Source organism: Grampus griseus (genome assembly GCF_964374135.1).
Source record: "Grampus griseus genome assembly, chromosome: 16".
Taxonomy (NCBI): Eukaryota; Metazoa; Chordata; class Mammalia; order Artiodactyla; family Delphinidae; genus Grampus; species Grampus griseus.
In genome coordinates this window covers 17,942,591-17,959,045 of record NC_139010.1, presented here as the reverse complement: position 1 = coordinate 17,959,045, position 16,455 = coordinate 17,942,591, and the positions used below count along the sequence as shown (strand labels likewise).

At 36.0% G+C, this 16,455-nt stretch overlaps 1 protein-coding gene across 4 annotated transcripts in view; it reads left to right on the top strand.

Moving 5' to 3' along the window:
* Positions 1–16,180, top strand: part of JMJD1C (jumonji domain containing 1C) — a 211,182-nt gene extending 195,002 nt beyond the window's left edge. For all 4 annotated transcript variants that reach the window (XM_082673267.1, XM_082673266.1, XM_082673269.1 and 1 more), the window contains 7 exons: positions 600–690; positions 1,163–1,293; positions 1,687–1,809; positions 5,095–5,234; positions 6,777–6,953; positions 14,895–15,026; positions 15,287–16,180. In XM_082673267.1, coding sequence (XP_082529393.1) covers positions 600–690; positions 1,163–1,293; positions 1,687–1,809; positions 5,095–5,234; positions 6,777–6,953; positions 14,895–15,026; positions 15,287–15,376 — 884 coding nt within the window. In that variant the 3' untranslated portion in view covers positions 15,377–16,180. The remainder of the gene's footprint in view (positions 1–599; positions 691–1,162; positions 1,294–1,686; positions 1,810–5,094; positions 5,235–6,776; positions 6,954–14,894; positions 15,027–15,286) is intronic.
* Positions 16,181–16,455: the final 275 nt, after the last annotated feature.

Here is a 16,455-nt window from a genome sequence, read left to right as displayed (position 1 = left end):
GGAACAAGTACTTGAAAGTAGGAGACTGGGTCCTATTCCTGGCTCTACCCCTCATTTTCTGTAACCATAAAGAAGTCATTTAGGAATTCCCTGGTGGTCCAGTGGTTAGGACTCAGCACTTTCACTGCCGAGGCCCGGGTTCATTCCCTGGTCAGGGAACTAAGATCTCACAAGCAAGCCACACGGTGCAGCCAAAAAAAAAAAAAAAAGTCATTTATACTATGTTTCCATATGTCATATTCAATATATTAATATTCTTGGGGAATATTTTTGGCAACCCCCACAACATTTGAAACTTGAATAACATACTTTGTGTAAAACATTTCGAAAAAGTAAAAGTAAAAATGTGAGACTGTAATTTTAATAACAATTGTAAAGAGGCTTTTTTTAAAGAATTTTATGGTGATATTACAGATATCTGTGTTCATAAGGAACAAACATCTTAATACTACATGAATACATAAGAAAAGTCCATAAGCAAGCATTCTTTACCTACTGTACAATAATAGAGGTATTCATTCATTTCACATTTCTTCCTTCCTCTAAACATTAATAAAAAGACAGAGATTATCTTTTAATAATCAATTGCATTCTTACAGAACGGCAAAAAACGAAAGGTGGAGAAACAGTTGTTTTAAAACTGAAAGATTGCCCTTCAGGAGAAGACTTCAAGACTATGATGCCAGCAAGGTATGTATGTCTGTTTATACTTGTTATTTTGACTCTTGGCTTTGAGGTTGAGCTGAGATTATCCCCAGAAGTGGGATAATGATCTACAAATGTGAGCTTTAGGCAGTATCCTCCTCAATTAAAAATAAGTAATAAAAAAAGAAAGAACTGAATCTCTGTAGTCTGAGCAGGGGGAAGTTTTCGTTAGGGCAGTAAAGAAGAGGATGCTGTCAGAGGAGGCCCCATTTGGGACCTCTCTTCTCTTTGGTGCTTTCAATTTGCTGTGTTCAAGGAAAGAGAATTGGCGGTTTTAGTCAGTATCACTTCTATTCTTTGCTTATCCATGTATTATGCATTCATTTAAACTTTGAAGTCAAGGAAAGTGTTAACTGTTAAAGGCCTTAAGGAAAGTTTAGCAACTTGAACATTTATATATTTGAAAGTACTTAAGAATGTAAACCTTTATTCAAAAGAAGTCAATGTTATTCTTCAGATATGAAGACCTTTTAAAAAGCCTGCCATTGCCAGAATATTGTAATCCAGAAGGAAAATTCAATTTGGCCTCTCATTTGCCAGGATTTTTTGTACGCCCTGATCTAGGACCCAGGTTGTGCAGTGCTTATGGTAAGTATATATTTGCATTTCTATCAACTTGGAGTATATGGAAGTTTAACTTCCTTCCAAAGATAAATTATCTAATCATTTTTAGATTCTGCTAAATCCGTTCCTTTAATAATCCATTGAAATCTTTTTCTGAGTCAAGCAGTGTATATTAGGTATTAATAGCCAATATATAGTTAAGTACCTGCTCATTCCTTATAAAATATAGTTACATTTTCTATTAATTTGATTTTTATGGTACATTTCATGGATTGTGATATTTTGTGAGCAGGTTTTGGAATAAGGAGACTAAAACTCAAATTACAATTAACAGATTTTCCTCATAGAGCTGATTTTGGAAGGAATATCTAGGATATATAAAGTGTTATGCTAAATAAAACTTCATTTTATACACAGGTGTAGCTGCTGCTAAAGATCATGATATAGGAACAACAAATCTACATGTTGAAGTTTCTGACGTTGTAAATATTTTAGTATATGTTGGCATAGCGAAAGGAAATGGCATTCTCTCAAAAGCAGGTAAAGAAACTTAAAGAATAGTGGTCTTTGGAATAACAGTTGAATAACCACACACAATAATATTATCCAGAATGTCAGCCTCTGAGTTAACATCAAAGATTCCCAAAAAAATTGCAGTGGATATTGGGATATTTTAATATTTATTTGGAGCTGTGATTAATTTACCTGGTTTTTTTTTTTTAACACAAAAGGAATTTTAATTTTAAAAGTGAATTTTTTTAATTTGCTCATTTCCTATTATTAAATATTGGGTTTATGAAAATAAACTGGTAAGCTCACTTATAAACATTTAGTGAAGAACAGAAATTAGGTCCTTGAGCTCTGAAGATGATTAAGGCATGTTTGTGTCTAAAGCATTCTTTTTTCCCCTCTAGTACCAGAGAGAAGGGGCCTTTTCTCCCAAGTAGAAATAACTGTTCAATCCAGTGCATAGGTTTTAGAGTCTGTCCTCTAGGTTTCTTTCTAAAACCTTGTTCCATCTATCATTCCCTTTATAGACATAGGTCCTTCAACTTTCTTTCTCCACTGGCTTCTTTTCTCAGAGTAGGAGCAAACTTCAGACTTTTCCTCCTTCCTTTAAAAGCCGCCTTCAGACCTTGTCTTCCTTGCCACCATCCTATTGCTCCTGCCCTCATAACATTATTTGCTGTGTCTATCACCTCCCTTTCATATTTCAGCTCAATGCAGGTTGGCCCCTGCCTGCCGCCCCACTGAGATTACTGTACTGTTGCTATTGCTGTGGCTTTCACTGATAGTCATATTTCAATACAATGGTTTCTTTGTGGTCCTCTTATTATTTGTACCCTCTGTAGTAAACGACACCTCTTCTTCAAATAGTTTCCTTGGCTTCAGTAACACTACTCTCCTCATTCTTCATATGGTGGAGTTTCAGACTTTTCTAGAGTTATAGACTTTATCCTCTCCCTTTTCTGGTTTACATGCACTTCCTGTGAAATTCTATACATGATTTCCGACCAGTTAGCTCAACAATTCTATCTGGAGCCCAGAATATATCTGCAGCTTAGTGGCTAGGTGCTCAGGACATGGGGGTTTATTATAATATTCACTCAGTTTTTGTGTCTATTTGACAGCTTCTATAATACACAACCTAAATTCCTCCAAAACTGTAGAAACTCATAGTTTCTCAGCTTCTTTAACTGACTCTATTGATTGTAATTGATAAAAACTCTTGTCTCCCCTACTCCCAAGGATTTGAGAGTCAGGCACACTTGAGTTGTAGTCTCAGCTCTAGGACAGAAATGTGTGTGACCTTTGATATCAGATTACTTCTCCTTTCAAAGCCTATGGTGCCACACAGTTACAGTTGCCCCTTCGTATCTGCGGGTTCTGCACCTGTGGGGTCAACCAGTCAAGGACAGAAAAAACACAGCAAAAAGAAAATACTCCAGTAAGTTTCAAAAAGCAAAACTTGAATTTGCTATGTGCTGGCTTTCAAAAAGCAAAAGGAGTTTGCTGTAGCCAGCAACTGTTTACATAGCACTCACATTGTATTTACAATTATTTACCTAGCATTTACATTGTATTAGATATTATAGCACTTAGTCTACAATACAGAGGTTACATCTGCTTTTCTCCCCTACTTTTCTTTCATCTCCTTAAATGCTAGAACTTCCTTATTCATCTTTGTTCTGCTCATCTCCCTCCCCCTGCTCACCTCCCATCCCTCATTCATAGCATAATGTTTGATCTTTTGAGAAAAAGTCATCAGCTTTTAATTTTAATTCTTGGACTTTAATTCTTGGACTGTCTTTCTTTAAAGTTTTTGCCAATTTTTTAGATGGTCACAAAAAAAGGAATGTTTTAGTGTTATAATAATGCTTAAAACACATCAAGAAAACCGACCTACATAAAGCACATGCTTTTTCCTCTGCATACAGTGGCTCTCCTACCTCCTGTCTCCCTAGCAAATTCCTGTATTCATCCCTCAAAATGTAGCTCAGATTGTCACCTCCCCCTAGAGGTCTTCATTTAAAGAATAAACTTTCTCTGCTCCAGCAACCATTTTCTTCCTTGTGATTTCAGTCACAAATTAGGAAATATCTGATGTATTCTTTCTAGCAGCCTTTTTAGAATTCACAGAGCAGTAACAATTTTCTTTTTATCTTTTTCATTAAAAGATAACATTCGAGGACTGACCCAGTCTTTGTGTACCCTTTTGTACTTGTATGATTGTGCTTAACCACTATGTGATATTCTTGTTTATTTGCCTACACTTATTAATATCATCTTTTATTCTGTGAAGTCTTAACTGGGTCTTTCTTAACTCTAATCCCCAAGATTCTAGGACAGTGCTTGGCATATTGTAAACACCTAATGTATAACTTCAAGAAATCTTTGCAGCTCACTTTAAAGATAAAAAAGATATAACTGTCACAAATGAGGGAACATTTGCTATGTTCTTTGTATTAGGCAATAGATTTCCTTTTCTCTTAAAACATTTCTTTAAAATGTTCATTGTGGGGTGGGGGTGGGATGAATTGGCAGATTGGGATGGACATCTATACACTAATATGTATAAAATGGATAACTAATAAGAACCTGCTGTATTAAAAATAAAATACTAAAATGTTCATTGTAGTAAAATCAGGCATTTGAAAACGACATTCCTGTCCTTCACTCAGAGGTAACTACAGTTAACATTTCTTCTGTGCATATATATGTGCAGTTTTTAATTTGTCAATAGTTCAGAAGAATGGCCTGATGCCTCCTCAGTCATAGCACCCGAAGCTTTTGCATTTGATTACAGATTAACCAATAATAGTAAATGAGATCTCCCAGAAATTAGTCGGAAGACGTTTTGCTCTGCCATTCATTAGTCATGGCAATGAATAAATCCCTTCTCCTCACTGAACCATTTTGCTGAGCTGTAAAGTAGAGGTTATGATCCTTGCCTACCATATAGGGGTCACGATAGTCCTTTTTATGAAATGCTGTGAGTACAAAACATTGTTATGACCACACCCTTGGGACAGGATGAAACTTGGTTATGTTTGAGTTAAAAGTCCTTGCGTTTTCATCTCCCATCCTTTGGTTTACAGAAAACAAATGAACTGGGAAAGTTACTGTTGATTCTGTTCCCAGTTACCCCGGCTCATTGTTCTCTGCTCTTATAGTTGTAACAGTTTTCATGTAGAACTGGGTTTATCTTCTCTTTAAGAGTCCCAGTCTAGTCAGGCACTATGCTACTATGATAGATCAATTGTAGGAGATGTGGCTTTCTGGTGGAGTCTTTACTGACCAGTTTGAATATATTCTGTGTTTCAGGAATACTTAAGAAATTTGAAGAAGAAGATTTAGATGACATTTTAAGAAAACGATTGAAGGACTCAAGTGAAATACCTGGTGCTCTGTGGCATATTTATGCTGGGAAAGATGTTGACAAGATAAGGGAATTTCTTCAGAAGGTATAATTTAGGTTACAGACAGTTTTATCTCTTCACCTTGAGCAGAGACTTAAATTTTAATGTAACTTCATGGGCATTCAGCAGTATAAGATGATTGAGTAATTTTTACTTAGGAGGATGGAATTTTTTGCTGTTGAAAATCAAAAGCTCCTTTCTCTTGAGGAATTTGAATGGTAGCTTCTTCTCAGTTGGTAGTACTCCTTCATCCCCTTAGAGTAAAGAACCTGTTAATGAGTCAGATGTTACCCTTGATAAAAAGTAGTGATTGGAATTATAGAATATAAAACCTGTCATAGAAACACGTAAAGAAGGCAGAATTTTTATTGTATTGGTATTTTTGGCTGTTGACCTAGACAGTAATTCTGCTCTCTCATATCTGTGATACTTATTTGAATAGACTGAAATTGAGTAATTGTATACTTGTTAAAAAAGTGACACATTAATCTGAAATTGGTTCAAACCCTTTTCTCAAATATTTTCTGAATTTTGTAATTATAGGGATTTCTTTTAATGGACCATAATTGCTGTTTTTCTTATTATACTTCATCTTCTTTCTGAATGGACTTAAGGTCTGTCTTTGGTCAGTGTGAGGCAAGGGAGCTATGGCCCTGTAACTATTATTTTATCCCAGAACTACCTAACAGTCTTTTAATTTAAAATGTTATAAACTATGCTTTTTAAAGCAGAACATTTCACTGGTTCGTTAGAGGGTCCCTTGAAAGTGATTTGTCAAGGGTTAGAAGGTTAGCAATATAAAGGTTATTTATCTGTGTACCTACTTTAAAAAAAGAGCAGCAAAAAGAAATGTTTATGGGGACTTTCCTGGTGGTCCAGTGGTTAAGACTCCACACTCCCAATGCAGGGGGCCCAGATTCAATACCTGGCCAGGGAACTGGATCCCGCATGCCGCAACTAAGAGATGCTGCAACGAAGACCCCAAGTGCCACAACTAAGACCCCATGCGGCTGAATGAATGAATGAATGTTTATGATGTCCACACATTCAAATGGTTTGGCTTTTGGAAAAAAGTTACTAAACTAAGCTTTTCCCCGTCTTTGTGCTATACTCTTAAAATAATTGTAAGGAACCAAATGGATGAAAGCTTCATAGTAGAGAGAATTCCCTGTTGTACCAGTGGTTAGGGCTCTGTGCTTCCGACTGCAGGGGGCACGAGTCTGATCCCTCGTCAGGGAACTAAGATCCCACATGTTGCACAGTGCAGCCCCCTAAAAAAAGGACTGAAAAAGAAATAAATAATAGTTAATAAAACTATTTTTTTTTAAAAGAGAACTTCATAGTGGAAGAAGGTAAGGGAGTATGATTTACTTTATTAATAGCGTATCAGTGTGCAATATTGTTTTCATGTCCTTTGGCTTTTCCAATTGTAGAATATCATTTTCTTTAACTTAAGCTCAGTCATCGTTTCAGAAGATTCTGAGAACAGACTGTTATTGTAAAGAAAACTGAAATTTAACGGAACAGGATTTACCATTTTCTTTACTTAAATTGGGGTATATATTTTCATTTTAATCTATATTTCAGATTTCAAAAGAACAAGGCCTTGAAGTTCTACCAGAACATGATCCAATTCGTGACCAGAGTTGGTATGTGAACAAAAAGCTTCGCCAAAGACTGCTTGAGGAATATGGAGTCAAAGCCTGCACTCTTATTCAGTTCCTTGGTGATGCCATCGTCTTACCAGCAGGAGCACTTCATCAGGTATATAAAAGGTTGCTTCTAACACACTTGTTACTGAAAGAACCAGAAAGAAATTGTTCTGAGTATAAATATAAATGAAGGAAGATGTAAGAAAGAATGACCTACACCAGTATGCCTTCATTAAGAAATTACTGAAACAGCTTTTCAGTGCTTGATGAGATCTGACGTAATTAAATGCTTTGAGACCTTTAAATATATAAACATGAGCCAGATTTCCATTTTTGTATTGCTACTGTTTGGTGGATTGAAATCTAATTTCAAAGACTTTTAAGGAAAAAAAGAGTTACTGTATATTCAGTTCTCAATAGCTGAGACTTAACAGTGGGAGGGGGGAGTATCAGGACTTAGAGATGATACATTTTCTAAGGCACCAAATATGAGTAGAATGAGTTATTAGGTAGACCATTCCATAATTCAGGCTTTCACTGTACTTCCTGCCTCTTTTTAGTTTGCTAACGTAGCAATAGCACGTCGAAAGAAAGGTGCTGCGTAATTTTTATAGCTACTGATTCACAAAACTTTAAAACTGAAATACACATCTAGTCTTCGTTTCTGTGGCTTGACTGTGTGGCACCTAGAAGAATGGCATAGAATAGATGGTGATATGGAGGGTTTGGATTAAAAGCATATAGTGGGTTCCTATAAGTAGACTGAAGCTACCGCAGAGCAGTTTAGCGCTCATAGTAACAGAGTGCAAAGGAAACCCGAGAATCCAGAAAACTAGTTTGCCTCAGAGTTGGTTCCCCACCTTTGCCACCACCTGGTTATTGAGATGTATCTGATGTGTTTACTTTTACCAAGCAAAGTTTCCTACATTTTATATAACTGTATGCAATTACTGCCTGTGTAATATTTGTGACACTATTATAATAGCCACAAATATTTCTTAAGTGAGAATAGTTGCTTAGTTTTTAAGATGTCAAGTTAGGGTTAGATTTATCATTCTTAGATCTCAAACAGCATTTATTGTAAAATATAATTAAGTGTATTAATTAAATGAATGTATTATTTATGTTAAATTGTTTTATTTTCTCATGGACTTATATCATCATTTCAGAGATGTGTCATTTATGATTCATGTTTACCTGGGATTCACCCCACATACTATTCTTTGGCCTTCTAGCCTCTTATCAGAAAATAGCTAATCTGTATTCACATGTAAAATGCCCTCAAAGGAGCAGTCTTGTTTAAGAGAATAGCACAGTAAATGTTTTTCTAACTAGGTGTAATTATTTGATAATACAAAACAGGTTCCCTTGAAAATCCTTACTCACATACTCAGTTTATCCAGTATCCATTTTCTTAAAAGTCATACTGGACAGTGCATTTTTTAGGTATCATTTGCATTATAATGTACCTTTTAGTGTACAGTTCTGTAAGTTTTGACAAATATGTAGTTAGGCAACAACACAATCAAAATAAAGAACATTGCCATCACTTCAGAAAATTCCCTGTTACTCCCGCCCCCCCACTCCCCACATACTTTTGTTTTTAATTTTTATTGGAGTAGAGTTGATTTATAATGATGTATTAGTTTCAGGTGTACAGCAGAGTGAATCAGTTATACATATACATGTATCCACTTTTTTTAGATTCTTTTCCCATACAGGCCATTACAGAGTATTGAGTAGAGTTCCCTGTGCTATACAATAGGTCCTTATTAGTTATCTATTTTATATGTTAGTAGTGTGTATGTGTCAATCCCAGTCTTCCCTCCCTTTCGCCCCTGGTAACCAACCATAAGTTTGTTTTCTACATCTGCGACTCTATTTTTGTTTTGTACATAAGTTCATTTGTACCATTTTCTTAGACTCCACATATAAGCGATATCATATATTTGTCTTTCTCTTACTTCACTCAGTATGACAATCTCTAGGTCCATCCATGTTGCTGCAAATGGCATTATTTCGTTCCTTTTTATGGCTGAGTAATATTCCATTGTGTGTGTGTGTGTGTGTGTGTGTGTGTGTGTGTGTACACACACACACAAACACACCACATCTTCTTTATCCATCCCTCTGTCAATGGGCATTTAGGTTGCTACATGTCCTGGCTATTGTAAATAGTGCTGCAGTGAACATTGGGGTGCATGTATCTTTTCAAATTACAGTTTTCTCTAGATATATGCCTAGGAGTGGGATTGCTGGATCATATGGTAGTTCTATTTTTAGTTTCTTAAGGAACCTGCATACTGTTCTCCATAGTAGCTATACCAATTTACATTCCCACCAACAGTGTAGGAGGGTTCCCTTTTCTCCACACCCTCTCCAGCATTTATTGTTTGTAAACTTTTTGATGATGGTCATTCTGACCGGTGTGACCTCATTGTGGTTTTGATTTGCATTTCTCTAATAACTAGTGATGGTGAGCATCTTTTCATGTGCCTTTTGGCCATCTGCATGTCTTCTTTGGAAAAATGTCTATTTAGATCTTCTGCCCATTTTTTGATTGGGTTGTGGTTTTTTTTTTTTGATATTGAGCTGCATGAGCTGTTTGTATACTTTGGAGATTAATCCCTTGTTGGTTGCTTCATTGGCAAATATTTTTTCCCATTCTGAGGGTTGTCTTTTCATTTTGTTGGTTTTCTTTGCTGTGCAAAAGCTTTTTAATTAGGTTCCATTTATTTTTATTTTCATTAATCTAGGAGGTGGATCAAAAAAGATCTTGCTGCTATTCATGTCAGAGAGTGTTCTGCCTGTTTTCCTCTAAGAGTTTTACAGTATCTGGTCTTACATTTAGGTCTTCAGAGGTTATTTTTGTGTGTGGTGTTAGGGTGTGTTCTAATTTCTTCATGTATACAGCTGTCCAATTTCCCCAACACCACTTATTAAAGAGAGTGTCTTTTCTCCCTTGGACACTCTTGCCTCCTTTGTCATAGTTTAGATGTGTGTGGGTTATCTCTGGACTTTCCATCCTGTTCCACTGATCTACCCCCCACTTTTTAGTCAACCTCTTCTCCTACCTGATATTGCTACAACCACTTATCTATTTTCTTTCTCTATAGTCCTGCCTTTATATGAATGTCATATGATTGGACAGTATGTAGCCTTTGAGTCTGACTTTTCTTATTCAGTATAATGTATTTGAGTTTCATCCATGTTATTGTGTACATCAGTAGTTTCTTTTTATTTCTGGGTAGTTTTTCATTGTTGTTTTCAGTTTGGGGCAATAATCCACTATAAGCCACATTTACGTACAGGTTTTTGTATGAATATTGGTTTTCATTTCAGTTGGGTAAATACCGAGTAGTGGGACCACCTGGTCACATGATAAGTGTGTGAATAACTTTATAAGATACTGCCAGGCTAGTGGTTGTACCATGTTCCATTCCCCGAAGCAGTATATGTGAGTTCCATCTCCTCTGCTTACTGTCAGTTTTGTTTTTAAGCATTTGAATCTCACTATGGCTTTAATTTACATTTTCTTAATAACTAAATATGTTGAACATCTTTTCTCGTGTTTATTTGCCATCTGTAAATCTGTTTTGGTAAATGTGTTCAAATATTTGTCCATTTTTTCCAACATGGATAGGCTGGGATATATTAAAATTAAGAATTCCTGTTCATTAAAAAAAGCACCATTAAGAGAGTGAAAACGTAACCCAAGAGTGGGAGAAGTATTTGCAATACATTTATATATACATTTTTGTAATTGGGTTCTTTTTTTCTTACTATGTTGAATGTCTTTAAGTCCTTTGTCTGATATGTGCTTTTGCACATATATTCTCCCAACCTGTGGGTTGTCCTTCCATTTTCTTAATGGTGTCTTCCAAAGAGCAGTTCTTAAATTCTGATGAAGTTCAGTTGATCAGGTTTTTTTTAATGTATTATATACTTTTATTGTATCTGAAAAATTTTGCCGAGCCCAAGATCAAAAAGACTTTCTCTTAAATTTTCTTCTAGAAGTTTTATAGTTGATAGTCTTACATATAGGTCTGTTATCCATTTTTAGGTTAATTTTTGTATATAGTGCAGAGTGTGGACTGAAGTTCAGTTTTTTTGCATATGGACATGCAGTTGTTCCAGTACTGTTTGTCAAGAAAACAATCTTAAAATACTTTCTTTTGAAAATGTAACGCATTCATATGATTTTTAATTCAAACAGTACACAGTGGTTCACAGTGGAAATTAAGTCATTTTCTCACCTTTGCCCTCAGTTCCTCTACTCCAGAGGCAATCACTATTACCACAGAGAGAGTCTGCATGTAAATGTCTCTCTACTGCTTATACTTTCTTGGGGAAAGACAGGGAAGAGAATAGCCTTTTTTTCTCAAAATAGTGGGCAAAGTAATCCTGTTAAAAAGCTTAGTTCACAAGTCACTCTGCTTTAGCCTCACTTAAACAGTATGTACTTGTATCATATTCTGTACTTAAACACACTCTTAAGATGCTATACTTAAATAGACTGAAACAGCATCTAGACTGGCAAATTCTATTCTGATCTCTGCCACTAAATTGTTGAGTGTTCCAAAGTAAAAACCTTCTCTGCTGCATATTTTGGCACAGAATTGCAAGAATTTCTACCTTCCTTCCCTCACGTGATATGATAATGACAGCACAGTTATTTGTACTCTGTTTAAAGGGTGTTGTCCATGACTCACAAGTGGTGGTAATGTGGTTTTGAGAGAGAATTAAAAGGAAGTATGAACTCTGTTAACAATGTTAACTTGGATTTAAGACGCATTATTATTTACAATTTACGTAGTCCATAGAGGTCCTGAAAACTTTTCATTGATGGCTTCCACACTTCCAGTAAACCACAGGTAGCCCTTTAAATAATCCCAGAGTCTCAGTGCTTCTCTCACACTTTAGCATACATCAGAATTCCTGGAGGGCTTGATACAACACAGATTGCTAGACCCCATGCCCAGAGTTTCTGATTCAGTGGGTCTGAGGAGGGACCTGGAATTGTACATTTCTAACAAGTTCCCAGGTGACACTGACGTTACTGTTCAGGAACCACGCTTTGAGAACCACACAGATAGGAAGCCCTTGAAAAACCCAAGGCATGTAACAAAAAACTTCTGTCCAAACGATAGTGCAGGACTTGACTGGCCAGCAATGCTAGGGAAGAATCAACATACCTTTCTTTGATTTGTCAGCAGTGAGCACTTCGAGAAGCCTGGGGCGGGAGGAGAGACGGCCACGGGACAACTCTGTGCAGCGGCATTCAGATGTATATCTCGGCAAGTTGAGGGACAATATCATAGCCACAGCCCTCTTTATTTTCTAAGAACTACTCTAGAACTGCAGGCTTAAAAATCTTCTGTTGGCAAATGTGGCTGAGTCTGTGAAACCCTGTGTATACCCTTAGATAAAGCAGGTGAATCTTGACCTCCAGGATTCACTTTCTCAGCTCTAGTGTCCCGAGGTTTAGAGTAGCTTTCAGTTTTAAACAGCAACAGTTTTTTTAAATTAACAAAATCTTTACTGATAATTTTGTCCTCAACTACTTAACTGATTGTATTTGGTCATTCAAAGTAAGTTAATAATATTGCTAAGTTGTAAATTCTCTACATTCTTATGACTAAAAGGACTCAGACAAAATCACAGTGTCAAGATAATAACTTTCCTACTCTGAAAACAAAAGTTACATTTTCTTAACATTACCTATATATGATTACAACTGATTTTGAAGGCAAGTATGAATAAGACAGTCTGCCAAGGAAGTGAAAAGTAAATGACTCAAAGATGGCACAAAAAGGGGTAAGTGGAATGGGAAGTTCAGATATGTTTCACCTTAAAACTGAACCTTGCCTTTTCAAACTAACCCTTAAGTCTTTAAGCAGTCTATATCAAGTTGAGGTCATTAGGAAACAAAATAACATCTTGTAACCACTAATGAAAGTCACTGTTCTAAAAGTGATTTTAAAACAACCATAAGAATCAACTTTTTCAGAGCTCTGGAATCTAATTCAGAACTTACATGGACTAGCGGACTGCTTAATGAAGAAGAGGACATCTGAGTTTTGGCCTTCAAGGAAATCTCTGACAAGTCACTGGCTGACCACCTGAGATAACCGAACAGAGACATCAGTGAGCACGCCAGAGGAGGAATAGTCTTTGCAAAATTAGTTTGGAAAGGTCACAAAACAAATGGATGACTACAGTCCCTATCAATCAACAGCAGCAGACTGTGAGGCAGGGGAGAACCTGATTCTAGTTACCACAGGATAATGTTTAGATGTCCAGTTTCCAACAAAAAGTCACAAAGCATACACAGAAACAGGAAAGTAGGGCCCATTCATAGGGAAAAAATACCTCAACAGAAACTGTCCCTGAGGAAGGCCAAACATCAGACTTACTAGATAGACTTCTAAGTCAGTTATCTTAAATATGCTCAAAGGGCTAAAGGACTATGGAAAAAAGAAATAAAACCAGGCAAATGATGTTTGAATGCAATTAGAATATCAGTGAAATTATTTTTTAAAAAATAGTTACATATGCTAAAAGTTACATGCTAGAACTTCAGAAGGACTTAATCCCCACAGCATGTTCAGATGAATGTAAGGTGAGACAGGGCATTTGGAGCCTGTGTATGCTGGTATGACTGCGTTCATGTAGGACTGTAAAGCATCTGTTAGACAAGATATCACAGGAGCTGGGTTCCTGTTGACTTGCCATTTATTGGCTGATTTATCTTGGAACAGGCGCTGAACTGCTTATCCATAGTTTCCTGCTCTGTGAAATAGAGCATCTGTTCTACAGACACATAATGAAGATCCAATGAGACTGTACAGCAGTGCTGAAAATGTGAGGCATCCACTATGTTCATCCTCCACAGGAATCAACAACCTAATGATTAAAGGAAAAAAATGTTTATATGCTACCGAGTTATCAGTAAAGGCACAGTGCTTCAGTTAAAGACATCTGCAGCTGTTCAGGTGGTCACTATGCCCAGAGGAGCAATTCCAGCCCCTTTGGAATTTCATCACTCTATCATCAGATGTTTTCCACAGTCTCTATTCCCCACTTGTTATCTCCCTCTGCTCACTTCTCCCAACGAAATTTACTTGCATACTTTAAAAATTAGAATAAATGTAAATGTTTAGTTTTCCAGTTATTTCTCCTTTCCCAGGAATTTTATGATATCTTTTAATATCACTAGAGGACAGCAAAGAAACAAAATCCAGATTGGATAAGCTTGGTCCTTTCTCTCTCATTATCCTGAGTGTTGATAGAAAGCAGTTTCAAGAAACTGTAAAGTGCAGTTAGTCTGTACATATGCTGAACAAATAACAGGTAAGATTATTGACTGGCTTCTTGTGAACATCATTTAGTCACGAGAGGGAGAACTAGCAGAAAAACAGTTGTACTGACGCCACAAGAGACTGAAGGGTATCATCTTTAACTGGTTGATTTGAAAGAAAAGGCACAAAGGGAAAAAAAGCACAAACAAAATCCTCGGAGAATTCTAAAACTGCTGTGGTCAGTAGATCTGTCTGGAACTACAGTTTTCATCACAGTTCCTCATAAATAATCAAACTAAGTTTCATTTCCTTTAATCTACTCTCTGGTGTAAAAGTTAACAGTGAAATGACCAAATGCAGAAAGTCAAAGGAGCAACAACAGACATCCGGGTTGACTGCACTGATTGGTGAAACAGGTACCTTCCAGTTAGCATTTTGTTGTTGTTGTTGCTTTTAAGTAACACCCCCAAATCCATGTTGACAACATTGATAATTAGGATCTGATTATCAGCCTCTCTGAAGGATTCCTGGAAAAGTTCTTTTCTTTGCATCGTTTAAAAATATTCCATTTACATGAAGCTTTTCAGTGATAAACTTTCTCATAAAGTGTGGTGTTCCACTTTGAAATGCATTTGATGTTTTGGAGAAAATAAGTTCTCTGGTGAATTGTCTCTTGTTCCAGCAGACAACTTTGCTTCTCTTTATTCCCACCTCCTAAAACTTATATTCTTCTGTTTCTGTTTGGGGAATAGGTACAGAATTTTCACAGCTGTATTCAGGTAACTGAAGACTTTGTGTCTCCAGAACATCTAGTACAGTCATTTCATTTAACACAAGAACTGAGACTTCTGAAGGAAGAAATCAATTATGATGATAAGCTACAGGTAAGAGATGAGTTTTCTAACTAGCTCCTGTTCTGCAGGCTTTTTATATTCAGAATTACAAAACATGCATAACAGCTTAGGCCATCACTGCCTAGTTTGTCACATTAGGATAACAACCAAAGATTAGCGCCAGTATTTAATTATATGACTAATTTTAACTTTTGGCTTAACAGTTTTGTTTTTTTTTAAATTCTGATGCAGTTTTCATTTGTTAATTTATCTCCTGCTGAAGTGATCAGAAATACCAACATTTCTTTCAGGTTAAAAATATCTTGTATCATGCAGTCAAGGAAATGGTGAGAGCTTTGAAGATACATGAAGATCAAGTAGAGGCTATGGAAGAAAATTAGGTGTGGTCCAGTTTGATGTTTTTAGGCCATTGAACTGGAATTACTTACTCTTGAACAATGATATGTATGTACACTGACTTAAGCTTCATAAAACCATCAGTGCCAAGAAATTCTCTTTGTAGTAATTACTTGTTACTGACACCACAGCAGTATAGCATAAGTCACAGCTCCTGTGATTCAGTGATATTAAAACAAGCTTAATTTTAAAGCAGCAATTCATAGCTGTTTTTGTATTATAGTGTATATGATGTTTGTGAAAATGCCAGATTTAAAATGATGTATTTATTTTTGGAAAAAAAATACAAAATTCTATGCTATATTGTTGATCAAGTGTAAATGTGACTATGTACAGTTTACTAAAATAACTGATATTTTTCACTACATTGAGACAGTTACTGTGAGAATAGGACACAAAACACCAGCTATTGCCTGCATTTGGGAAATTGCTGAATCGCACAGCATACATGTCATAATTAGAAAATTACTGCCAAATGACTGTAAAATTTGTAAAATATAAAGTATATAAAGTAGATACTAAATACAGACACTTCAATATTTTGTTGAAGCTATTGACTGTACAATTAAACATTTTCAAAAGGTGTAATTTATTTAAAATTGTCTCATTTTGGTAAAATTTATGTGAACTTTTAAAGCTAAATATTAAACTTAATATGCTATGTAAATATATACATATATACATTTAATGATGTATTTTTTTAAAACATTGGCTTGCTTTTATTTGTTAAAGTGCAAGTGTTACATATGGCTTTGTAAAGTTGAGAGGGGTTTTACATTTTCCATTAAAAGGACTTTATCAAAAATTGGCTAGTCTAAGAGTTCTCCCTCTTGATATGCCTATTACTGGGGGCTTCGTCATCATCAAGGTGACTACCAGCATTTTCTTGTGATACAGTGTCCTCTCCTGGAACACTTCCCTCTTGTCTTTGATTCTTGTAAGCTTTTTAAGCTTTCTTCAGATGTTATAGGTCGTCACAAGTAAGTGCCTCCACTTTCTTGTCCTATGGCCCAGCTAATGAATACAGGCAACGCCAACATTTGTTATTTGTGAATAAATACAT